Consider the following 27,015-nt stretch of genomic DNA (forward strand, 5'->3'; position numbering starts at 1 on the left):
AATCGTGAAGCGCCTCTACGTGATAGCGAACGGCTTCATAAACTTTCTTTTGTCTTTTTACACAAAGTGAATACCCACTTGTTCTTAAAACATTTCATAAATTTACGAATTACCTCAGGATATAATATATATATTGTTTTACGTAATTACGAGATTAAAGCGACATCTCTCGCTAACAACTGCTGAAAACCGTCAACGTCAATCAAAACGTCGAGCAATGTCATTTGTATACCTTGCTTAAACCAAAACAACATTCAGTTAATAATACAACCCTGCACTTGCTTTAAAAAACAAAACACAACCCTCCAAAAACAAAAGCACACCGATAACGTATCGGTTGTCCAATAGAAAATAATATATCAGCTGTGCACATGAGAGTAATTTGCATTCACACAATACCTCTAAATGTGGCTTTGTGTATAGTTAAAACATTTCTTACATTATCTGTTTATTTTAAAACTTATTTTATCAAGTATATGATTTTCGCAAGGTGAATATGAAAACGAAAAATGATATACAGCAAAAATAGTTTCTTATCATAAACCATAGTCAGTCAGTCAAGTCAAAAATTAAAAATAATATATTCGAAAAAGGAAACTCAATGGTCGTGTCATGCCAGTGTTGAAATTTCTGTAAAAAAATGTAGACAGATTTTAAAAGAAACACTCCAAACCAGCCCTTAACTTTCTATAATGCAACTACTGCACCAGCACTCTCCAAACGTATTTCTGCGTGATCTCAATATGAACAGGTAAATTTGTGTTATTTATCCTGAAATTACAATTTTTCTAAAAGTAACTACCTAACACTTTTTAGGTCTGTCTCAGATTTCTACAGGTGACCAGGTTTCTGTGCCTATGTCAGGCACACAAAGCTGTTGCTGTTGATGCTGCTATGCCATCGTTTTGTGTTATAAGACATGTCATTCCTTAACTGTTTTGTGTTGTAACACGTGCCATTTGTGTGCCATAAATATATATTTATTATAATTATTTGGGCCAAGTGTAATATCTTAAGATCCTATCTACTTTAAGCGTTAACATACGAAGCGCTTGCTCCCACATCGAGGTGAAAGAGAAAAAATCGTCCAACGCATCTCTTCTACTGATGAATCCCGTTGCTAGCGGAGACAACATGACCGTAGACCTTGTACAGAAGAAGGAAGAATTACCACCTATCGTACCTTGCTGTGAGGGGAGAGAACTACAAGTAAAATTTGTTTATTTTTAATATCAATATTCTGATTATATACCACGTCTCTCATACACTGTCTATATAATATTTAATTTGTTGCTGAAGAGGTTATTTTTGGGATTGGTTTTTAAATTTAATGACACGAATTTGTTGATTTTTTATATGTAGATGTCCTGACGGACCTTGATTGGAATCCTTTTTTCAGCATGAAAAATCGTTTAATAAAAAATAATCGACTTTTTAAAATAAGACATCGTATTCCAAAGGTAGCAACAAAATTTTGAAAATAATCACGACGAAACCAATGAAGGGTAAATTTTTAAATACCTAGTATTAAAATAAACGTGGCAAGATGTTGATATGGGTTTAACATCTGCCAAATGCAAAGGGTTACATTGCGAAGTGGTCGTAGAAATACGCATCGTTGATGCTAAAATATGACTTACATATGTATAAGGGTAAGATTCAAAGTCGAGAAATAGTGCGGAGCATAATTAACTTTATCAAAGCGTATTGAATTTGGCATGCGAGAGTGATGCTCCATAAAGGAGATTTTCTCAAATTAGATTGAGTTTCTCGTCTCGAAGGTATCATTATCGAAAGAATATAAGAAAATATTCTTCGTCTAAACATTCACACCTCTCGCTCTTCCACTTTGGCGACAATTGCTTCGCGGAAAATTTATTGTATCCGTATAACAGAATTTCCGAAGCAATAATCGAATTTCGAGGTTTTGTGCCAGTTACTGGTATGAGTGCAGTGCGTGAGTGAAAATGAGTCCAAAGAATTGTAACAAGGTAATTTAGGCACGTAAATATTTTCAGTTATAGTCATATTTTAAAGTTGATTTTTCTTTCTTGTACATACTTCTCATATTTTTAATTTTTGCACTTATTTCTTTGGGACCAAATCCCTTAACATACAATTCTCTCGTAAATGCATTAAGAGCTGCATTTCCCGCATTGAGGTTTTTATAATTTTAATTTTCCGTTTTCCACAAGCACTCGTGACTTCTATAAAGTTCAATGAACTTAATGTTATTAGATTTTTTTACTCGGATTTTTATGTCATTTTTGAGAACAATACTCTAATTACGAAACTAGAATGAAAAATCTCGCACTCAAAATGGTTCAAACGGATACGATACTCGTAAGAACATAGAAATATGTCATACGAGATCGTGTTTATACTATGTACCTACATAGTTAAGATTCTCGTAAGTAAGAATCGTATCTAAATCATACCCTTAAACTGGGTTATCGTGGGGAATAAAAACTCAGTTATTTACATAGTATAAAACATAAGTACATGTTTCGTAATAATAATAAATGGTTATTTCGAGAAAAATTGTCTTTTTAAGTATATCTGCATAGTATCGAACAACTTGTTTCACTCGTTTCTTGCCTTTTGTAATATGTCAACTAAACATTGTAATTTTTACGGCCGGGGGCATGTTTCCAACAATAAAACATTTTTCTATACCTAAAATCACTTATAAAATGTGTATTCTTCTTTCACATTTTTGTAACAAAATGCCTTGTTTTCAAGGAACGTATTTAATGTTAGAGTTTGTTAGTCACGTTTAAAGAACATAACTTATAGTACTTACAATGTTTTCTAATAACTATATCTTGTACATCGCTTTGCTTTAATTATTTTCTTTGGCATCACGAAATTTTCCGTTTAAATAAATTCCCGACTAATTAATGATGATGCTGAAGAGCAATATAGGTTTTTAAAGGCTTGAGGGGACGCTATTGAAGAGAAAGCAATTTGTCTCGCTTAGTGAAAAGAATGATGAATCGTTTCTAAACGCAATTGTAATACTTACTGGTGTATTTTCAAGAGTGAAAGAATTAAATAAATCTTAGTGTTATTGAACTCTAAATGATCGTTAAATATGTAAATAATAAAAAATCTGAATAGACATAGACGTAGTTAATACATAATTTTATTATACTATTGATAAATGAATCTATTACCATAGAATTTCTTTTGTTATTAAAACAGATAAACGAAGAAATAGTCCGAAGTGGCCTATCAGCGATTTCAGTGAAGCATGACAGCGTCATCCATTGTATGTCCATGTCTTGCGCATGTGAACGAATGCAATTACCAGCAGGACTAGTAAAGGTATTCAAGGAAATTAATATACTTACCTTTCCCCCGCAATATATTAATGAAAATATTATGTATGTATATAAAAATAGCCGATAAGTTTACTACGAGTAGAATAAAACATACTGATAATATTAATACTCGGAACAAACGCAGACTGCAATTTCCATGTACTAGACTATCTAAATTGAGTAATTCTTTTTTTGGGAAAAAGGAAACTTTTATTTAATAAAATCCGAGTGGCTCTTTTACCTCGTGCCTTTTAAACAATTTAATAAATGTAATAAGGAAAAGCTGTGTAAAAGGCTTACTATTATATAAAAAGGCTTTTTCTCTCCTACACGCTCTGTCTTCTTTGCCGATAAGTAGTCTACCGATAAATTTAATGACATGGAATAAGTGATACCAGTATCCTAAATTGAACATATTTTATATTGTATTTTAATGGTTGAGATTTAGAACGCAGGTGATACTGTCTATATAGTAATAGTTAAGCCTAATTTATTCCTTAAAAACATTTTTTTTTAATAAATACACGCACAGACACTCTCTCTCTCTACCAGCTGGCTCTATCTTTTTCTAACTTGAACTTTTTCTAATCTTCTTTAAGCTTCGTCAGCCTACCGTGCAAGAGGGCGACCTCACTTTCGTTTCCCTGGAGGGTTTTTCCACCTTGTTTCCCCATGAGTGACTGTTCGTGTGAGGAGTGGCAAACCCCTTATAAGAAATATTTTATATCTCAAATCGTTTTGTATTTCAGCACCGAAATTCGTTCAGATGTCTCCATCGGCCTGACCTCAAGCGAGTCCCATATCTTCGACGCATGGCCCCCGACGATCTAGAAACACTGTTTCGTGGTTATGCTGAATTTCATCTCAGAGCTACTCCTAAAAGCAGTAACTAAAGTTTATTACGGCAACATTTTTCTAAGCGTAGCTGCCATGGAAAATTAAATGTATCGACTTATGGAACATTTGGTCTGTTGATTGATTATATTTTCAAGAAGTAATAGATGATAAGGCACACCTATAACAGGCGCAAGTTACACTCTACGTTCAACCTACAACTACACTTTTTTGATCCAATAAGAATATTGGGTTCGTGTTTTTCCAGTATAATGAAATAGTGTATTTGTAATTAATATGGTGCTTCATATATTTTTAAACCGTTTGAACCTCGATATCAGTATCTTACAACATGCTTGCGGTCAATCTAAGCCTTGTTAAATATGATATGAATAGAAAAATGATAAGTCTCAATTTCAAAGTGATAAATTTATTAATTACATGCATATTATTTAAATAAATATTTGTATCAGATTATAAGGTTTAACCGCTCCAATTAGTCAGTTCTATGAGTAATACATCATAGGGTATTACAAGTATTGAACGAAATTTAGAAGAAAGCGCATTAGACTGACCAACTTGTAAGAACAAAATATATAAATTAACCTGTTTATTTTTTACGTTTAGACCGAAAAGATCGTGACAGCGTAAGGAGTTTAGCGCCAGCAGAAAATGTATTCAAAGATATGAGGGATAAGGACGATGGTAATTAGCTCGTACTGTTTTACTTAACATAAAAACTGTCATGTCAATAACAAAAGCCTAGTAAAATATTCTAAAAAATTGTCCACATATCTTATTAAAAAAAAGTAAAATAGTGTTGAAATAAAATCTGCCTTCCCTGTATGTTTTCATGTTTTAAAATTCAATTCAAAAAATATTGAAATCGACTTTAGCTTTTATTAACACGTATTTGCCAGGTAACGCCCTACGTCCAATACCGGAGACAAGGTCAGGTGCTGAAGACGTACCAGCCGGCATGAGATTACATGGGGCTAGAGCTCGACTGTACACCTCTGTACTTGCGGGTGGCACGGCTGGGGATCAGCCAGAGTGAGTACTGTACCTGCGCCATTTATCTCTGTATCAGACGTGACTCAGATTTCTTGAACGAAAAACTAATTGTCACGTGATACGCATTTACATATTAATTTGTTAAGAGTCACGATTGTCGACTGTTACAAAGTAATTTCGTTAGTGGCCGCTAGCGTTGCTTGAAACTTAACATTCATAGATGATACCTATGACAGCTCATTTGTGTAATCAATCAATCAATCAATCAAAATTTATTTATTCAGTTTAGATGCGTCTTAGGGCATTCTAATGAATGTCAAAAACGTTTACAAAATTCGCGAAAGAGAAAAACTACTGAGAACTTGCTGAGAAGAATGGGCAAGAAACTAAGCAAGTTTTACCCTCCCTCTACATAATAATAATTCAAAGAAATGTATGAAAATGTAATGTAAGACCAGTCGGTACTACATATTTTCATATTACAGTAATTAAATCTCTCGATTGTTTTTGCTCTGACAAGGTGTCTACCAGATCTTATCGGGTCGCGTAATAGGAAAAAAGTGCAGGGTTCAAGATTATAAAGTAAACATTTAGCTAATTGGTTTATATCCTGATCATATTATATAACGTATTAATATTCAGAGCTGCATGTACCAACGAATACTACGACACCACAGTTGCCGAAGACATTCTCCCAGAAGATGAGATTCAATTGAACGAAGAACTCCAGATCATCTTGCCTCCAAGGTGTGATGATATCACAGCAGAATCTTGCATTACAACCTCGGAACATTAACTTAAGCGTACATGAGGATAAAGACACGTTGCAAATTTGCCAAATTCGTTCGAAAGTCAAGAAAAACCTTAGCTAAATTATTTATGTATCTCGATTGGATGATTACTGACCTCTTTTGAAGGAATAAAAGATGATTTGAGTGTAAGTTTATATTTGAATAACTTTTCTACAATATTTATACAGTAGTGTAACTCAATTACAACCGTTACATCGTTGAAATGGAAAACATAATTTTACATCAAGTGCTAGACTTACAACACTTTTGAATTGTCTAGAATCGAACTAAATTTACTATCATCGCAAGCTCATAAAAACGTAAGCCAAAGAACATTAAAGTACATTTTAAAACCTCTACCATTTTAGATTGATTTTTTATTTTCAGGAACAGTTAATTATACGTTTTCATGAACTTCATATTTACAGAAAACTGAAACATGGTTATGCGCCATACGCTGTCCCTACGTACTAAATTTAAAGGGTTATAAAATTGTAACAGAAAAAATATTAAAAAAATAGAAATCCTTAAAAATAAATGTAACAAATAATGGCTGTAAAGAATTTGTAACAAATTTGCGAATTTAAAAATGGGTAGTGTAAAAAGTAAGCCATTTTGAAAACACTTTGTAGAAAACTCATATTTAAATTCGCGGAATACTCTGGTCCCATACTCTAAACACACGAAGCGTTAAAATAATTAGAATCTACAAGTTGAGAAATGTCATGGTTAAGTCAATATCCATTTACATTTCGATGGACTGGTTTGTGACCAAGATGGCGGCGTTCGGCTTTAAAGCAGTGCTAACGTAACAGGGACGAAATTAACTCTTAAAACTTAACTCGACGCTACTTTAAAACCTGAGGCCGTTGAAGTTGTCAATAAATATCAATTTACATATTAACATACTATTTTTATTGATGCTATAATAAAATATTAAACTTTTTAAGCGTACTTTTTATTTTACTTATGATACTGCGAAACTTATGAAGCAAGTTTGGGAAGTGGAATATTTTAAGTTTGGGAAATGTGGAATATTTTTTCCCGTCTTCATGTACCCTTAGCACAAATTTACGAGATTTTTATCAAGTACTGAATATAGATGTTGGCAACATTATATATATATTAGTAGTCTGTGCAGAAAGTGTACCGTCGAGACATTGGACGCAGCAGTGCTTTTTTTTAAAAAAAAACTTACGTTAAAGTGTCTACAGCATATAGTGCTACAGTAACGATCATCAAGATGCATAAAATTTTGTGAATAATTTGAAATAAGTAAGAATTATATTGTTTATATTAGATATAATAGCTGGTACGGCGGTACTCTTTCCGCACTAGTTTTTGATTCGTTAATTAATACTTGATGGTACTAGTAGAACAAATTTCCCCCATGGAGCGCAGCCTAGTTTTTCATACAAAAGTTCTATTACTGTTTTGGAACTAGAATTGTGCTTTTAGTGCTAAGGGTGATATAGAATCCGAGTGAAAGTTCTGAGAAAATTACGGTCAACATACCAAAAGCAACAGTGATAGACGGCCTTCTTATAAAGCATAGACAAAAAGTATTTGTTACGATGGTCAACGATTTATTTGTGAAAATGGTAACCATGGTAACAAACGACAGCATCCATGTTTTATAATGCTGAGAATGCCTCTGACAAACATTTAACATCTATTTGCGGGTTACCCTACATTTAACTGTTGGAAAATGTTACCCACAAAAATAATTGGCATGAGTTAACTACTGTATAGCCCATAATTTAGACAAACCTACTGTACATACCAGAGCGTGCTCTCATATTAAAATACCCTCAAATCGCTTCATTACACTAGTGTTAATACATACCGTTACTATACAAAGGAGGTAAAAAAAAACCACTTTTACTTTATGTAATCACCGTTTAAATAAAAAAATAATCAAATGTCGTTACAACAAAGCTCTAACTCTCTTTAAATAATGGAATAATTGATTTTTGTGTGACAAACAGTTCACGTTTACTAACTAAGCTTAATACTGAAACGTTGCTTCTTAAAATACAGTAAAACTCGCCTACGATGGTAATCTTACACACTATCAAGCACGATAACTCTGATATTGCCAAGGAATTAATAAGAATTAGCCACTTATATAAATTATGAAATTTTTTTTTAAATAAATTTAAGTTATAAATAAATTAAAAGAAAAATTACATAAAACAAAATGTTATGTAATGAAAAAACCTACATTATTTATTAACAACGATCATATGGCGTCAAAGTTTAGTTTATTTGTATCTAATTAGTATAAGTAACGTTTCAGTAAATAGCATTTGATAAGTCCTCTTGATAGTAATTACTTCACTTGCGCGACAGTTCATACACTGGTTCACAATTACCAACGGTGCGCCGCTTACTTACAATTAAATGGCATCTCGATCCTCACCTGAAATAGGACAATACAAATTACACTGTCTTCTTATACATGTTATTTTTTTACGATACACCATACAAAAATTCATGCAACCCTAAATTTTCACCCCTCTATAATCATCCCTTATGTTTTTTTTGTTAATTATAAACTTTAATTTTTGGGCACAAAAACATGGCAAAACAACGTTTGCAGGGTCAGCTAGTGATTACTATAATAATAATAATCAGTGGATGTACAACCGCTTTAGGCCTGGGCCTCATATTTCTGATGTTTCATGATAATAGGCAAGTAGGTGATCAGCCTCCAGTGCCTAACACACGTCGTCGACTTTTTTGGGTCTAAGACATGTCGATTTCCTCACGATGTTTTCCTTCACAGTTTGAGCGACTGTTAAATGCGCACATAGAAAAAAAATCCATTGATGCAAAGCCGGGGATCGAACCTACTCCCTCAGGGATGAGTCGCAGGTTCGATCCCCTGAATGCTGAATTACATTTAAATAGTGACACATTTGCGGTGATTTACTTGACTTTTGAGGTCACGCTACATTAAGTAAACAGCCCTCCAATGTACTATCAAATTGACATACAGAACTATTCCATATTGATTTAAAACTAATATTTGCATTTGATAAGCGATTGAGACTAAAAATTTGAATTGATTAATAATTGTTTGCTTTAAAATTTATTCATTAGATCCGATTTTAAATTATACTTTAATGTATAAAGAAATTTGAAAAACAAAAAGTTTTTTGAAACCACTCGTGTAAGATTTCAGTAGAATACAATAATATTCCTCAATGTAATAACTAACTTTATGTTGCGAAAAGTGAGGCTCATGTTTATAGCATATATACTATACAATTTAATTTACTAATCCTTCGTTGAAATTAAATAAAAAGGAGGACAATATATTAAATCAGATCAAAAAATTAAATGCATATTCGAGGCTTGGAGTATGGCTATAAATAAATGGAAATTGGTTCTGGTAAATAGACACTGACCGCAGTAAGTGGCGGGCGGGCCGCCTACTCTGCAGCTCATAACTTGTGGTTGCTGGTTAGCCACGTAAGTCCCTCGTAGAGCCCGTCCCCGGAAGTGGCGCACGAAGGCTGCACGTACCAGTTGCGATCGCGGATACGCGTCAGGCCTAACTTCTCTTGGATCTCGTGGGGTTTCATTGCTGGAATTATATCATTAAACATTATACCTAAAAACTATACCAAATCATACATTTTGACTTCAATTCTGTGATAGGGCTACGTCCACATATATAAATTATTTCATTTTATTCATCTCACTGGTTAACCGTAGACCAATTATTTTTGGACTAATGGCTTCAACGTGCAACTCTCAACCCTGAGGTCGATCGAATTACGGATGTACACCAAAACTTTTTTATGGTTGCATTTAACACTCGTTCGTACGATGAAGAAACAACTGAGGCGAACGGAATGCTTTAACTTTAACCCCAAAAGTCGGCTTGTATCAAGAGACAGATACAGAAATCTGAGGCCGAGACTCATATGTACATACGTACATACGTATATTTTAGTCCTGTATATATAGAGAAAAATGCAGACAAAAAGTAACAAAAAAATTGACTTCAATTTTTTTTTAAATCAACTGTCCTTTATGATTAGATGGAACTAATAATTAATTCACAATTTAGGTATGCAACTGAGAAATTTGTGTGAAATAGAATTAAAATTACGAACCATCAGGCAAGTCCTGTTTGTTGGCGAATATGAGTATAATGGCATCCCTCATCTCCCTGTCATTGATAATACGGTGCAGTTCCTGCCGCGCCTCATCTATGCGGTCCCTGTCCGCACAGTCCACTACGAATATCAGACCTTGTGTACCTGAAACATTACAAAATTTGCTATATAATATGAAAAGAATGATTTTAATCTAAATGTTTAGAATATATATTTAACCATTATGTGGGTCCTTTATCTTATTTCTTCTAGCCATTAATATTATTTATTGATTTTTTAGATAAAGCCATAGTCCGGGCATAAATAATTCCGCCAGCATTTTATTACCAAGTTTTGGCTGTCGATTTTGTTATCAGTGCCCTCTACTGGACATTATAAACAAATGAGTATCTATTATATAAGTATCTTTTATCAATTATCTATAATTATACTATAAGTATTTTTATCAATACTTAAAAAATGGTGAAATAGCTCACCTGTGTAATAATGCCTCCAGAGCGGTCGAATCTTGTCCTGCCCCCCAACATCCCAAACGTTGAATTTAACGTTCTTATACGTGACAGTTTCTACATTGAAACCGACCGTTGGTATCGTTGTCACTGACTGACCTAATTTTAATTTATATAAAATAGCTGTTCCAACTTGTTAAGGAATAATTGAAAAACATCAATAGTATCAGACAATATTTTTATCAGAAATATAACATTGCGTTTGTTTAACTTCTGGACTGTGTATTGATGTGGATTCGTGAATAGTTTAGATTTACAATTAGATGTTAATTTAATTTTACTTTATTTAAGACGTGTATACGAAACAACATCTGTAGGTTTCGCTAGTCTACATAAATAGTACACATAAATATTTAATTTATCGACGCGAGTGCCACAAAAGAATTTAGAACTGGGTCACAGGTTAACTTCGGTTTAGTATACTTTTTTATATTTGTTATTACTACTATAAAAGTATACTTATTTTTAATACTTTATCCACGCCCAAACAAATAGACATCAGCTGGTTTGTAACAGACCAAAGCAAGTCAATGAACACCATTGACAAATGAGGTAGTATATGTCCGCATTGTTCTTCGTTATGCACAATAATAGGGCGTATCCCTAGTATTTTAATCAATAAAGGATACTAGTCTTCCCTGCTGCGTCGAGTCCCAGCATCAATATCCTCATCTCCTTGTTGCCGAAGATCTTCGACAATAGCTTCCCCATGGTGACGAGATCACCTCAACCGGACTACTGAAAATTAGATAATTTACCACTCATTATTTTATTTGTGATATATATATTCAAAGTCTTGTATGTTTTAAATATCGTTTAAGATATTTAGGGCCTGTTTCACAATGTATGGATAAAGTACCAAATAGCTATGCAACACATAAATTATTCGAAAGATAAAAGTTTCGAATGAGATACTTCGCATTTCATGACGAATAGCGCTATCTGACAGTCGTGAAACGCAAATATACTGTTTATCCTACCAATAAGTAATAAATAGCTTATTTGGAACTTATCCGGACATTGTGAAACAGACCCTCAATCTTTAATTTTGACGTCTACTGAATTTCAAAATAATGGCTAATGAGAATTAACAATGATTTTATTCAATTAATCTATGGATTTAATCAATCCGGGGCGGAATAAAATTCAACTTAAAAAGAGGTTTTTTTTTCAGATTAACGAGTGTAAAATTATGGAGAGTCGAATGCATCAAAAACAATTCATAACAATTATTACGGTTTCAATAGCATTCTAGTCCATTATGAAGAAAAAGTAGAATAATATAAAAACGCAAATTTTATTAGATCGAAATTGAAATTCTTGCTTTTTTAACAACATGAAGAAAGATGCTTTATCAATATCAAAAGATTTTTATTTATTGATATCTCATATTTTTTGACGATAACAGTAAACTAAACCAATTAATTATTGTTATTTGTGATAAGAAAACGTGTTGCAAAACTTGTTTACTGACCTCATCCCAGTCAACCTTCGCATGCCCCAGATATTTAGGTGCACAAGAGCCCTTAAGTTAGTTTAAAGAGCATACAATTTCTAGTTTGTAAACTTGTAATTTAACTTTCTATTTACGAAACAAGAATTAGTACCGTAAACAAAGTCCGTACTTATAATCTTACCGATTTTTTATTATGGATACTTTATTGCGAAAAAACATCATATGTATGATATGTGGACAAGACCCGTGTTTGTTACCATGGTTACCGTTTACATAGAAATAATCGCAACAAAACCGGTGTTATATTCTGAATCTTTAGTTCACGTAATAAAAAGTATTGTGTATTTTACTTAGTAAAATATGTGAATAAATAACAATATATTGCTTACAAGAAAAATAAAAAGCAACTATTGTCTTAAAATAAACTGCAACACTTCTCTCAACGCGATACGTCAAGACTCTTACTTTTATCCAGAGAATTCTTCAATTATTTAAAATTAAGTTTATACCTCCATCCTCCTCCTATTCACTCGACGTGAGTGAAACAAAACACTATGATTATTTCACTTTCTTGATTTCTCATGGATACGGTCTAATGACGTGTGATTCTTCCGTTTATATTTTAGTATTACTTATAATAATAAAGTCTGAATACTTATGGAGAAAACGAAAGTACACATTCTATGTAAACTTATTTGCAATTCAAAATAGCTGATACAAATGTTTATTTTCATTCGCCGCTGCTTTAACTCTAGCTTTTGTTGATATTTAAAATAGAAAATCCCGAAGCGTTTATGCAAACAACGTGCTTTTTATCGACTTTTAAAACACCGAAAGTGAACGCAAATTGAATAACATATATTTAATTCAATTTAAGGTGATCTAATATTTGTTATGTAAAACACGGTAAAAACGTAAATAATCTTATGTGTTAAGCGAATAGATCTCCATCGTTTTATATTTATTTTTCCCCATCAGAAATGAAAAACTGAACATGATTGATTGAAATCCATTTATGGATACTCACATAGCACAGCTTCTTAATGGCAAACTACATTTGTGACTCCATTACATATGTTTAATCTCAATTGATGAACTCCATTATTATTTACGTATAAAAGTAGAATGTAGACGTTTGAACAGTATGACTCAATCTTTAAATTTCAACTCATCATCTTTCACTTAAATACGGAAACAAATTTTCAAAAACTGGCAGTGGTTTTATGTCAGTAAGTTGCAGTTTCATAGTTTCGGCACCAATATACAACCGGAAACGTGAAGTTACCTACAACGTTTTTTATAACAGGGGCCAAACGGGCTTTTTAACAATTGGTCTTTTCTTGAAGAACCTTACGTCGAACTCGTTCTGAAATACTTTAATGGATAGGATTCTACATAGTGATGCCTTAAATAATAATAATTTGTGGTGGTGGTACGGGTCCAATTTTGTTATTTTATTTGGAATTACAATGATGTTAGTTAATGCACAAAGCTATGCAACGACAATGAAGATTCTCAGCTTCATTGACCTTATTTTCTTAATTGAGGCAAGTGTTACACAATAGAAATTTTTTCGCAGATTGTTCGTAATTGACTACGACATTGATAATGATAGTATAATCGCATAATGGCCAGGAATTCTTTCGCATTAGTCACGTACTGTTAAAAAAAATCTATCCTACTGAAATGGTTTTAAATGAAATATGTATATAAGTAAAATAAATAAATATATACCAATTTGCCTACCTTGGAAGGCCCCGTAGTAACTTTATTCTATATTCATGTATATTGTCTATATAAAATACATAGATGTAAATATTGCAAATAATAAATATGTTAATACAAGCTGTGTATATGTTAAAGTGTGAAATAATACAAAAGATCCACAATTCTTTCCTCTTGAAAATATAGTGTCCATAAGAAGAAAATAATAAAAAGCTATTCCAAAATATTTCGTAAAAAGTAACGCAGCCTCGTGAATTCATCTTCTTAGGAAACAAGAATAGACAAAAGACCTTCTTCTTGTTAATGAGACTTCTTTGGTTTTCATAAAAAAAAGATCTTACAAGAAGTCTTTGGATTTTTAATGGGACAATTGGGCAGGCTTATTGTCTCTCTAATTAGAGCATTTTTATGTCTGCATAAGACATATATGTTTGTAATTATCACGACAGCGTGTCAACAAAACAAACGTTTATCCATCTCACACGTATCCAAACGACCGTTCGTTTCCGGCTGATCAAAGCATAGGGCGTCACCAATTCCACACCATTTCCTTTATCCGGCTAATTTCGAATGGGTAAACTGTTACTCTGTACCTACTAGCTTTGAACATGTAGCCTGTATAATTCCCTATCCAACTTTCATGTGATATCAGTTGCAATTAGCATGAAAAAGTGCAATGTACATAAATCATTTACTTAAATTGAAAATTGTTTAAAATATTCTCTAAATAATAATTTTTGACGGATATAAAAAAAATGTTATGGTTTGAGTAAAAATCAGCTAACATTGGTTTAGATTGGTCTTTTAGTATATAAGTATGTAATGGCTGAATGTACCAATGTTGACTAAATGCGATTTATAAACCGAAAAATACACGATATCGAAAATTACATTCACCCAGCATACAAAATTCACCAATATTCACTTTGGACCGTATCGTCAAAGTGGTTTTGGAGGGCGTATTCCTCTTAACCTCTTTTTATAGAATTGGAGCGTCAATTAATACTAAAATCTGCTTTTAAAGCAGCTACTGTTGTTTAAATGAAACTAGGGTAAAGTAAAGGTAAACTTTATTAACAATACTTTTAGTAGCAACAAGCAGAAGCAATCCTTGTATATCAAATTGCAACTGCTTGCTTCTAACAAAAGCAAATTGTCAATTTAGATACCCAGTAATTGCAAGCTATATGAATATTATGTTAGGAAACTTTTATTTAACCCACTGTTTTGAAAACAAATCATTAAGAAAATATCAACGGTGACGTAACATAGAGAATTTGTTGCTCGACCAAATGTGCCAAGTTTTCAGATCACTTCAAAGTGGAAAGTTGCCAAAACCACCCCAGGAGCTGGCACATTTAAAAATTACAATTATACACAATTAAGTAATCTATCTGAATATAAACAATATATTTAGTATAGACATTTAATAAGATTAAAGTGCTTCTACGAGACAAATTGATTTTATCGGTCACCAGTGTTGGAAATTAATTTAACTTCGGTCCGGGCATGTAGTTGTAAGATGTTCTAATATGTGTGAATAAAGCAACTTTCTGTCTTGTTCTTTCCTGTCACTTTCGATGGTATTTACTGTCTTACTGTCTGTATGACGGCTGCCAAACGTGGACTTACAATACATAAATAACGAAACTAGTAGCAAACCAGAAACCATGGAAAGAAGCGTACTAAAAATAAGAAAAATACCTAAAATTAAAAGCGAAAAAATAAGACGAAAAACAAAAGTGATAGATGCCTTACATTATGCCCTAAAACAGAAGTGGCTATGGTCGAGGCATATAGTAAGATACACAGATGAAAGGTGGACTATAAACTGTATAGAAAGGATCAAGGGAAAGAAGAAGAGGGCGCCCCAAGAAAAGGTGGATAGAAGAAATAGAAGCGGTAACAGGAAACAGCGAATAGAGAAAGAAAGCCATGGACTGAGACAGTTGGAAAAAGCTGGAGGAGGCCTTTATCCGCCGCCGAGGCCTTTATGATCCGATCGATGGTACAAAATTTAGCTAAGATATAGGATATATAACAAGATAAATAAAATAATATAAAAAATATAAGCTGAATGTAATCTTTTTTGTCATGATTGGAAATTAAACGGGCCTTATTATTATTATTATGTATGACATTCCATATTCAGAGTTTCATAATTCAGCAGGTATTCCTCTCTTTGCCCTTTTGTTTTTTGATCAAAGGAAATTAGATCAGTATTCTGCTGGGTTTTAATCATGCCAGATTCCTCGATTATTTTCTTTACAGTACAGACACACGACCTTGAAGGACCGCACGTGTCTCTAAAGCTGATCAGCTTCTGAGTTTTATAACAATATACCGCTAGTACACAGTATATGATAACGTTATGACTGCCTGACGCAAATTGTAATAACCCCACGTAATGACGGAAGTGTTATTACGATTGCTCCGTGTTCATGTGAGTCATAATACTTGTGGGGAACACATTACGTCATGGGCTCTAAAATACTCACTATCATCACTTAGCCATATGGATATTTTTTGCACGTTTACATAATATGTTATACTCTATTCGTAATAAACTACAACCTAACTTCGGACTATCCGATAACGATCACAATATATAGTACTACATATATCACAATTTCAAGCGTCCGACAGTAGTAGTAGCGAGATCTTTTTTAAGTTTTAAAAAGCTGAGCATCGTCTTTAAATGACGTCATTTCAGTGTTATGTTAGGCAATAAAAGAGATCCAGTGGCGCTGCAGCTCTTGTTCTTGGCCTTAGATTTCTGTGTCTGTTTCGTAATCTTTTTCTAATGTTCCGCTTCCCTGATCGCCTTTTGAATCTAATCATGCAATTTAATGTTGTCTTTTAACATACGAGCGAGTGTCAAATGCGCACGTACAATTCAGAGATAAAAATCCATTGGTGCACAGCCGGGGTTCGAACCTACTACCTCAAAGATGATAGTCCCACGCTCAAGCCCACCAGGCGACTAGACCAACAGACAATTTCAATATCGGCCATAAATTTTCTGAATAATCTACTCAATATATCAAGTGAGTTTTTCCATCTTCCTTTTTATGTCGTATCTTAATTCAGAATACAATTTTCTAACTGATGTCGTAGTGCTTCTACGATACACACATTTACAGAGTAACTTATCAGAGTACACGATCAATAGACTGGCATCAGCCGAAGAAAACGTCACCCCACCTAAATTGAGTTAATATTGGCCCAATATCCGCAGAACATAGGCAAGGGGTAACATTGCATTATGTATGATATGAAATTAAATTAAATAATAAAAACGTAATGTTTTTTATAAGAATTTCGTCTTTCATTTACCTTAAGTACTACAACAAAACAAATAGTATGTAAATCAGAACAAATTTAATAATTTAAATTCGAAATAATTTGCTTAAAAATCCCATCAATAAGTTTAATCCTATAAAAAATATTAGTTTCTTCTGCAGTCTATAAAATCTTTAAAATAGACTAAAAGTTAAATCATCAAATCATCAACCTCGAAGAGGCAAATAATGTTTTCTCTCTTAAATTACACTAAAATTTCTTCTTTCGATAATTTTAACTTATTTTGCGTCCATTTAAAGTTTTTATAAGTTTCCGCTTCCAGTATAATAAAGTTACCTAACAGCGCTGCAGACATTCAAATGTGATTAAACTCACGAGTTCAGAACGAATTATATTATGGTAAGACATAAAGTACATATAAGTAATTCATTATTTATAGACCGAAGCGTCACGCAGGACACCATTAACATTTAATACGTTAAAAATGTATGAAGAAATTCGGCGGCACGGTTTTATTTGGCTATATTTTAATAATACATATAAATGTTCCAAATATATGTCCTAAATTCTGACCGCAATTTTAAATGCTATCTAGTATCCGTTTGATAAAACTGTGTTCTCCGATTTCGCAGAATGTATAATGTTTTGAAATATTTTTTATTTATTTATTATTTGATAGAATAATATAATAGAATGTAGCTCAAATAATATACTAGAACTCGCCGACCGAATCAAAACCACCAGCCACTTTCTGGGCCACTCAAGTAAACGTACTTGATAACTAAATTGAAGTTTTATTTTAACCAAATCGTGGAGCACGGCTGGCCTCAATTTTTTATTACCTGTACAGCTAGCGATTTCGAGAAGGGTTATGGTGTCACGCTAACATTGAACGATAGCTCATATAGCGGATTTTCTGATAGGTTTATCCTACATTAATAACACGTTTGTAACCATAGCAACGGTAGCTGCCATCTGTGGCCTTAGCGTCAGTTTGACATGGTATTAAACGTTAAAGACATCTATGGCGCTGAACCCTTGATCTTCACCTGATATTTATGTATTTATTACTGCTGTTGGAAAACTTAAAGAAAACGCTACAAATGTCAGACTAAAATCTACAAACACAAAATTACAGGATCATATGTTGGGAAAATCAACTAATGCGTTGTTAGCAACAAGCCACTAGAGAAATATGCAGCAACAAAATATTTTATGTGACAGCTACTTCAGTACAGCGGTATCAGATTACATTAGTGTTTTTACATTATAGAAGAAAAAAACAGATTTACTATCTATATCCATATCCTTTTTTTTATAGAACAGGGGGCAAACGGGCAGGAGGCTCACCTGTTAAGTGATACGGCCGCCCATGGACACTCAATGCCAGAGGGCTCGCGGTTGCACTTGAATATGCTACGCAATTGATTTAATATCAAACAATGCCAAGCCAAAAGTATATGACGGAAATAACGTATATTTATTGCTTCTATTAAAAATAGACTTGTTTATCATTGACAAAATACCAATGTTTATTACCAGCTAATATAAAGAAGCAACACTAAACTCGACCTGACCTGAAGAATTGGTAAGTTGAATTTTTGTTTCTCAGTCAGGGTTGGTAACTAGCTAGCATCTGCGGTCTACGATATCTGCCAGTTCATTTATTAATTATTAATATGCATAGATTCGAAAGGGTGGAGGCCATTACTCGGTGGATCCATCAGCTTTTGCATGTTTATTTGGTTTGCTGGTTTGCCATAATACGAGGTGATGTCGCCAAATATTGAGGGCTTGATTCTATTAATGTCATCATCCAAAATCCCGTTATGTATTCTGTATATCGTCAGTTGTAAACTACGAAGACCATTGCACAGATGACAGAGCATTTGGCATGCGAGGTTAATAACCTTTAGTGTAAACGCTCGAAGCTCATTCAGTCGATGTAAACACATGTCCGAGCTAACAGGGTTGACGATACTCTCTACTTATTTTTAGCAACGTACTAGAACAGTAGCGTAAAATCACTATTACCCGACCGATCTAAATAGAACGCTATTATGGCGCTAATAGCAAGGTTAATTAGATTCGTTGGAATCGTTTAAATTAGGCTTATTCGAATTTCAAATCCGATTTGAAATGTGAGCTGACATCAAAGCAACTGGCATTAGGGAGAAACATCGATTACTCGTAATTCTACCGATATAGGATAAAAGTCAAATCAAACAACTTGCCTCTGTACTACTAATTTGATTTTAGTAGATAAAAAATTTATCAAGATTTATAATTACTTAAATACAAAAATGACGACAAAACCTATGTGATTTGGGTTTATGAAAAATAACTAAAATAGCATAAGGTAACATACAAATTCTACGTTTTATCTACGATAAAGCGATAACTACTAAAATACACAATACCATTATGACACGAGTACATAGATAGCTTCGAGGTTAGGAGGATTTCCCATATCAACGTAAGTAACGTCATTAGGAGCGCATTAATCTAGTTAATAACCCTATCGAGATAATATTAGCGTGTCTTGTGGTGTTAGACATGAAGGAAGGTTCTTAATAAACAAGCTTAGAATGTAATAGAGTATAAAAATCAACATAATTTTTATATAAATATTTAATAGGTAAGTACAATGGAATAAGTTACAGATTTCATATTCTTTTTTTTTATAGAACAGGGGGCAAACGGGCAGGAAGCTGATCTGATGTTAAGTGATACCACCGCCCATGGACACTTTCAATGCCAGAGGGCTCGCGCGTGCGTTGCCGGCCACGCAGTGTGTGGGCAGCTAGTTCCACAAAGAGGTGATGCGCGGCAAAAACTGCCTTGAAAAACGCGCAGTTGTGGAACGGCGGACGTCGAGGTGGTACGGGTGAAATTTCGTATTCTGCCTCGAAGTCCGATAATGAAACTCAGCTGCAGGTTTAATCTGCAGGTATTAATCCGAACAACTAAATATACTCCTAAGTCTAATGGTCCAAACAATAAATATCCGCAATGGTATTCCAAAAATTTAATTAAATTGCTTACATCTAAAAACAAAGCTCATATTAGATATAAGCGATTTGGTAACCCAAGGGACTATGACGAGTTCTCTATGCTCAGAACTAGAACTAAGGAAGTTATTAAGAGATGCTTCAGAACATATATAGAACGAATTGAAGAGGATGTTAAACTCAACATAAAAGCTTTTTGGCGCTACACAAAATCTAAACGTATCACCAATAATATTCCTGGTCGGATGTGTTATCAAGACAAGGTTGGTACTACGGGTGAAGATATTGTAAACCTGTTTGCTAGTCATTTCTCATCAATTTACTCTTCTAATACCACAAATAATTACTTTCCTAGCTTTCCGTCATCAAACTTCTCTATTGGTAATTTACAGATAACTAGAGAGGAATTGTTAGGAAAGTTACAAAGTGTCGATCTCTCTATGGGTGCTGTCTTTGACGGGATTCCACCTATTTTTGTTCGTTTTTGCGCTACTGCTCTTGTTACACCGTTATTGATTATATTTGAGAAATCTTTGCACGAGGGAGTATTTCCTAGCCTATGGAAGATAGCCAAAGTTACACCAGTGTATAAATCTGGAGACAAAGGTGATGTTTTGAATTATAGACCTATCTGTATTCTAAACTTATTCGCTAAGATATTCGAGGGTTTCATCTATACCCATATGTATAACCATCTCAAACATATATTGAGCCCACGACAGCATGGATTTGTTACTGGAAGGTCAACCAACTCTAATCTTTAATGCTCCGCTCGTAAGAATGTGCAAATATTATAATGCTGTATGTGCTGAGGTTGATATTTTTCACAATAATATTTGTAAATTTAAAAAGATAGTTCATAGTAAATACTTGCAACCTTAATTACTAATTTAATTGATTAACGTATATGTATATAAACATGTGTGTGTGTGTATGTATAGATATATTTTTTCTCTTGTTTTTTTTTTATATTTTTGTCATTCGGTTTGATATGTGTATGTTGTTTAGTTGATATTTAGTGTAAATGCTGTGTACAGATATAACTGGAAGTCAGATTTTTAAATGTTGTTTAGTATGTAATAATTTTATGTATGTAGTCAGTCTGTTTTCTGTTTCTGTACCTTAATGTGAAAATAAAATAAAATAAAATAACTCCTCTGACCACTCTCCATGGTAAATGCGGTAGAAGATTTCAACGATACTAAGAAAATGCTTCTAGGTCACATGAATGACGATAGTATGGAGAATGCATACACATGACTCATCGTCTGAATAAATTATGATCATATTACCTAACATTTAACAATTATATCACTTCAAGAACACTCTTATCACACTGACAAGGTGTTCAAGTTCACTTATAATCAATTCAATTATGCAAATATTGCTTATATAAAATGATTATTGTTTTAAATGGTCACCCAAAGTTCATTTTTGCAATAACTAATCATACCCGTAATTTAGAAATACTGAACTTTAGAATTGAAATAAGAGTGTATAATAAAAATTGTGGGTGTGTTCCATTATTCGTTTAAATATTAAAAATAAAAATATTTTTCAAACCAGTAAAATACAAGCGTATTGTAAAGGGAAATATCAGGCAGGCACATAATACGGTTCATGACTGCTTGCTTATACAGAAATGCTATGTATATGATTGTTGTCTTGCGCGTAAATTCGATTGTGGCTTGATATGCCTACCTCGATAAATGTAGGTATCTATAGCAAAAATAATCCCTATTGAACTAGTAGCTCCTGAGATAAGCGCATTTAATTAAATAAACTCATCAGCATTATAATTAAAGTTTACAATTAAGCAGACCCTGCAATGTTCATACTACAACTTAAACCATAGCTTTAGTATTACTGCTTAAATATATAGACGATATTTAAATAGTAATGAAAATCGTATAAGAACGAAAGGTTCTTGAGTATGAACAAGCAGCTACCGTGCAAGCATAGAATACTAATTGACTTAACGGACAAATCCCCACTAAAATGAGCATTAAATTCCTTATCATACCCACGTGTAAATAGTTTTAGGTAACAAACAGTATCTGTGTTGAACTTTTGTTACTCTCGAATGCCCATGGAACATAAAAAGGTATATAGTTAAAGCATAACTAATCGGTGGCCTGCAAATTTCGTAGGCTGACACATAGATGACGCTACTAATATTCAAAATGGTAGTAAAAAAAATAACCAAAGACAAAAAAACTTGAAACTTTATAAAAAAATATTTCTATATTAGCGTCAAACCTCAAACAAACTTTTCACTTGTTTTGAATGTAATTTTAAAGGTTAATAAAAATATAGTCACTCAATTAGATTTCATCTCGAAATGGTCCGTGTCTCAAGCCGTAACCAGGCTTAACACTTTAAAAAAGTATCCACAGTTTGATTCTATATGGGGTCTATATTTCAAATATATCTATTAGTTCTAGTTATTAATCCATATAAAAGTCAAATTCGTACATTTCACTTTACCACTTGTAAGATTCGCGGCGTTATTGATGACCAAACACAGTAAACTGGTGTGATAACTTTCATTTTCGAGAGTAAAACGAGTTGAATTTAGAAATTGATAATCGGGATAAATTAGTAGACTATCCTGTCTTTGGGAATAGAACGCGTAGTTTAAATTTATTTTTATGTTTAGGATTCCAAAACCACAGCAGACATACTGTTAATTACGACTAAAATAACAATAATCCTTATATTAAATATATACAGTTTAAACTCTATATAACGGCACTCAAGACACTGTCCAAATTTTGACGATACAAAAAGTTGTCGTTAAATGAATAGGACAAAAATCTGTATAAGAAAAAGAAAAAGTTTATTTCTGACTTGTACTAGTAAATACATAAAGCACAATTATTCTTAGTCTGTTATTTTCGCCAGACGTCTTTTGCTGCACCCTAAAATTATGTTGTATTTTTTTATTTATATCTTGTGACATTGAAGCAAGTTTGTGATAAATCACGCTCAAGCAATCGCAAAATCAAAACAAAAGAATGCATTTCTTAGAAAGTTAGGAATACTAACGAGGCTAGGAAAATAAAGCTACAAAATAACGTACACAGCTCGGCGGCTTTAACTAATTTCGGCAATTTAAAAAGTACTTTTTAATATTTAATTGTCGTTATAGAGGGACGTTGTTATGCTATGTAGAGTGCATCATTGTATGGAAGACAAGCTAAAGTAACCAAAGCCTAGTGATTTCGACGTTACAAGAGTTTTACGCTATATACAGAGTCAAAACCTGTTATAACCGCATCGCAGGGACTACTCATATTTTGTGGTAAAAACCGATAGTTGTAATAGCCGATGACGATGTTATTAATTACCTAATACTTTTACCCGCCGGGACCTTTGATTTTAGTCAATATAACCGGTATGTTGTTCTAAAGGATGTCGGAAACGGTTTTGACTGTATATACACCAAGTAGAAAGCGCAAATACTCACATCGACAAATCTCCAACACACCGGAACCATTCCACACAGTTGGCTCACTTCCACGATCCTATCACTGTGTCGCTTATCAAAACTCACGCACTCAACCTGCAACAATATAACATATTATATTATATAAGAAAAGTGCATACCATATTGAGGAATAGAACGGCTAAGAATAGACCAAAGCGTAAAAAGTAAAAAAAATATTTACATGGTTTTTTTACCTTTTTTCGCTTTGGTCACGTAACAATATTTGAATTGTGTTGAATCTAAATTCATCATCAACAAGAAGTATTGTGTAAGGATCCACTGCTATCCTAACAAATGCGATAAGTCAAACTCCCAAAAAGAAGGCCATCCATTTTGATAACTCGCCAAAATATCAGGCACATTTGAACGTGTGAAAGAGAAAATAAATATTTTACTACGAAATTGTTTGTACTTTTCTAGAGTAAATTAAACATTTTTTTTTGCAACTGTAGAAAGTTTTTGGATTTATTAGGATATTGTTTGAAAGAAGCCTGTCACTTTCATCAAGTAGCATGACAAAACCCCTTTGGGAAAAGTAATCAAACTAGTCGTAACGCAATCAAATTCTAAAATTGGTGGAACTCAAACAAGCCTAATGAAATATTGGAGCTATAAAAGTCATCCGACAACCAGCAATTTTCGATCGCGTGATTGAAGGAGAGATTTGCAATACGGATAAAAATGGTTAGTAGCATTATATATGTTAAATATGACATAAAAGATTAGACTAAAACGATACATTCCACAAAAGGAATCTGAATGAAATGAAATCTCTTAACAATATTAACATGCCAATTTAAATTTTGAACGTCCTTTTCTGTGTAAAAACCGCTGTTTATACTCTCGGCAGGCATACAACCAACAAGGCAATTGTTGAGGATTTTTTGATCTTTTCAATATTAAACTGTGTGATGTTTTTTTTTAACTGGACAGCAGTAAAATCCAACCGTCTATGATCATTTAAATTGGAAAGTCGCTGTTAGATTACGCTGTCAATTATCACAATTAGAATAACAATGAATGCTACGCATAAAGATTGCTTTTATTATCTCGGGAGAACGTAAATTGCTATGAATGTCGAAAGAAACATTTAGATTTCTTTACACAATTCTCTTGTTAAGACACGACATTCATTTAACATATATTCTATAGTTTTTCCCTCTAGTAGTACGTAGGAAATTTTTATCAAATGTTTTAGAATAATTTCTATTCTCTCTAGTGTTAAAGATTTTTAATACCAAAAAAGTTATTTTACCTAATATAACATTTTGATAAAATAAACACTGATAGAATAATACATTTCAACGATTCCGAATGAATGAATCGAGGGCTAGATTGACTCTTCGCCCACGGACCGCTGTTAGAGCTTCCGTCCGGAACGCCCACTAAACATAAATCATAATTCATACATAGCAAAAGCAGTATTACTATATCTTTGCAGAATAATTCACTTAAATATGGTGAATAACATTACGCTTATATCTGATTAATATTAAGCATCCAAGTAATGTTTAAGGCTATATCTTACAATTGCAATATGTAAGTAGTGTGGCTTCAGTTTCCGCACCAATTTGTACGTAAAATATACTTTCAGCTACGTACGTACATTTTGAGTATAAATAATATACTTGTTAAGTTTCAACAATATGTCGTTTCAGGACATAAAGTATAATAAACATTACACTGTCAAGTCTCAACTAGCAATGATGAATCAGTTGCCATCCGGCGCAGACGCACAGTCGCGCATGACAACAAATCATAGTACCAAGAGCTGAACAAATGAAATGCTGATTTTAAATACCTTATACCTTTGAATACTTCCATGCACCGTTGAACATAAAATGAATAAAATAAAGCCACAATTAGAAATTATATTTGTGATTTAAATATATTTACTACTGTTATCATGTAGGTATTACTTTTTCTTATTGTATTACAAATACAGATAAAAATTACTAGAAAGATTATTATCTATTTATATTTGTATCACTAGAGGATTTTTGATGTACTTTATAAAATGAATAGACTTAGTAGCTGTGGGTTAATTGTACTAGCAAAATTTTTTTTTCCAGCTTCTACAAGGAATTTAATTATGTCTTTAGTTTATAAGAGCACTAAATATTTAAATAAAACTTCTTTAACTGGTACTTTTGAGTGTTTTACAGCAATCCTTAGCAAGAGACCGCCACCAAATTAAAATAATAGATAGCCATTTGATATTATGATTACAATGTAGACATACAAAAGCCCACTAGACTACAAAGTTGGTATTTGCATTACTCAACTACATATTGTTTAAAAAACAATTCTGAATAACACTGAAACTTTGAGTGTTATGAGTTATTATTGTCTTTTTTATTTAATATTTCATAATTTACTATAGCAGACTTTATACGTAAGTTCTTTTATTCCTTACAACGACACTTACAACTTTTTACTATAAGTTATACCCCCTTGAATTCTTTGAATGTTCACTTATCACTTATATAGGTAAATAATTGACAAGGTCTTAATCAAAGAAATTGGAGTCAATGTACATTACCTTGGTGACCTCATACTACAATTACAAACATATTGGTCAAGCGAGCTATTAGAGTAGACTGTAGAGTAAGGAATGAAAAGGATTGTATGATTAATAGGTTTTGTAGTAGTGTGGACTCTCATTTCTGCACATAGATGTTCATTTCATCCGTTGTTCATAAGATTAATAAGTTTAATGATTCAATCTTTGACAGTTAATTGTTAACTATTACAGGTTTCTACAAAATTTGAAACAAGTTGCATGTATAGCTAACCTATAAATATTTTTACAGATTTTGATATTATTGCATCCATTACATTTATATAACTAAATTTTAAGTTCTAATTTGAAATTTACTGCGTGTATTATCATAGGTTACCTAATCATTAATAAGAATTATATTGCCCGATATATTGAATATTTAAACCTAATACCGAGTACAGGAACTACTTATTTTGTGGCAAAAATAATATATATCTTATGCAAAGGCGGTGTCTCTGTGATCAGCAGCCACCGAGGCGATGGCGGTCAAATAACGGCTAGACGATATGGTCAAGCCGCAAGCGTCAAGAAATTAAGTAAGCACTCGTAGGATCTTAACCAGACTTTAAAAAGCAAAATATGGTTACGTAAACTTACCACATGACAGGATTTAAATAATTTTATTAACATTTACCCACAAGTTCACAACACAAAACACTCCACATCCACAAAATGACAATTAGAATTCAGACTCGTTAGTCAAAAACTGAATCACAATTCTCAAATCACAATTCTCAAACACGATTCACAGACTACAATAAAATTTGAATAATCCTAAGAATAGTCAATACTCAATTGTCAAGCTACTACTGATGGCTCCATAGAATAATAATTATAGTCCTAAATACTGTAAAAGCTAAATATTA

At 32.9% G+C, this 27,015-nt stretch overlaps 3 protein-coding genes across 3 annotated transcripts; 2 read left to right on the forward strand and 1 right to left on the reverse strand.

Moving 5' to 3' along the window:
* The first annotated feature begins 603 nt into the window (after nt 1-603).
* On the forward strand, nt 604-6,108 carry LOC111003821. Its single transcript, XM_022274535.2, has 7 exons — nt 604-751; nt 1,035-1,209; nt 3,205-3,327; nt 4,073-4,208; nt 4,785-4,862; nt 5,078-5,210; nt 5,814-6,108. The coding sequence occupies exons 1-7, from the start codon at nt 693-695 to the stop codon at nt 5,965-5,967; spliced, it is 858 nt and encodes a 285-aa protein (XP_022130227.1). The 5' UTR covers nt 604-692; the 3' UTR covers nt 5,968-6,108.
* On the reverse strand, nt 6,102-26,883 carry LOC111003823 (ADP-ribosylation factor 6). Its single transcript, XM_022274536.2, has 7 exons — nt 26,747-26,883; nt 23,566-23,661; nt 11,231-11,339; nt 10,569-10,724; nt 10,090-10,236; nt 9,376-9,554; nt 6,102-8,384 (listed from the first exon to the last, which is right to left on the reverse strand). The coding sequence occupies exons 3-6, from the start codon at nt 11,310-11,312 to the stop codon at nt 9,412-9,414; spliced, it is 528 nt and encodes a 175-aa protein (XP_022130228.1). The 5' UTR covers nt 11,313-11,339; nt 23,566-23,661; nt 26,747-26,883; the 3' UTR covers nt 6,102-8,384; nt 9,376-9,411.
* LOC111003899 lies at nt 15,453-15,779 on the forward strand. Its single transcript, XM_022274655.1, has one exon. It carries the CDS (start codon nt 15,453-15,455, stop codon nt 15,777-15,779), a length of 327 nt encoding a protein of 108 aa, XP_022130347.1.
* Nucleotides 26,884-27,015: the final 132 nt, after the last annotated feature.

The sequence above is a fragment of the Pieris rapae genome, chromosome 1 (assembly GCF_905147795.1).
Source record: "Pieris rapae chromosome 1, ilPieRapa1.1, whole genome shotgun sequence".
Taxonomy (NCBI): domain Eukaryota; kingdom Metazoa; phylum Arthropoda; class Insecta; order Lepidoptera; family Pieridae; genus Pieris; species Pieris rapae.

What these genes read in the sequence shown, in the direction of transcription:
- LOC111003899 (XM_022274655.1), top strand. Translation starts at nt 15,453, where the DNA reads ATGGAAAGAAGCGTACTAAAAATAAGAAAAATACCTAAAATTAAAAGC.
- LOC111003821 (XM_022274535.2), top strand. Translation starts at nt 693, where the DNA reads ATGCAACTACTGCACCAGCACTCTCCAAACGTATTTCTGCGTGATCTC. An exon ending in GTGAGGGGAGAGAACTACAA is followed by an intron (nt 1,210 to 3,204) that starts GTAAAATTTGTT and finishes TTATTAAAACAG; the next exon opens with ATAAACGAAGAAATAGTCCG. An exon ending in TATGAGGGATAAGGACGATG is followed by an intron (nt 4,863 to 5,077) that starts GTAATTAGCTCG and finishes CGTATTTGCCAG; the next exon opens with GTAACGCCCTACGTCCAATA.
- LOC111003823 (XM_022274536.2), bottom strand. Translation starts at nt 11,312, where the DNA reads ATGGGGAAGCTATTGTCGAAGATCTTCGGCAACAAGGAGATGAGGATA. An exon ending in CTGGAGGCATTATTACACAG is followed by an intron (nt 10,237 to 10,568) that starts GTGAGCTATTTC and finishes GTAATGTTTCAG; the next exon opens with GTACACAAGGTCTGATATTC. An exon ending in CAAACAGGACTTGCCTGATG is followed by an intron (nt 9,555 to 10,089) that starts GTTCGTAATTTT and finishes ATATAATTCCAG; the next exon opens with CAATGAAACCCCACGAGATC.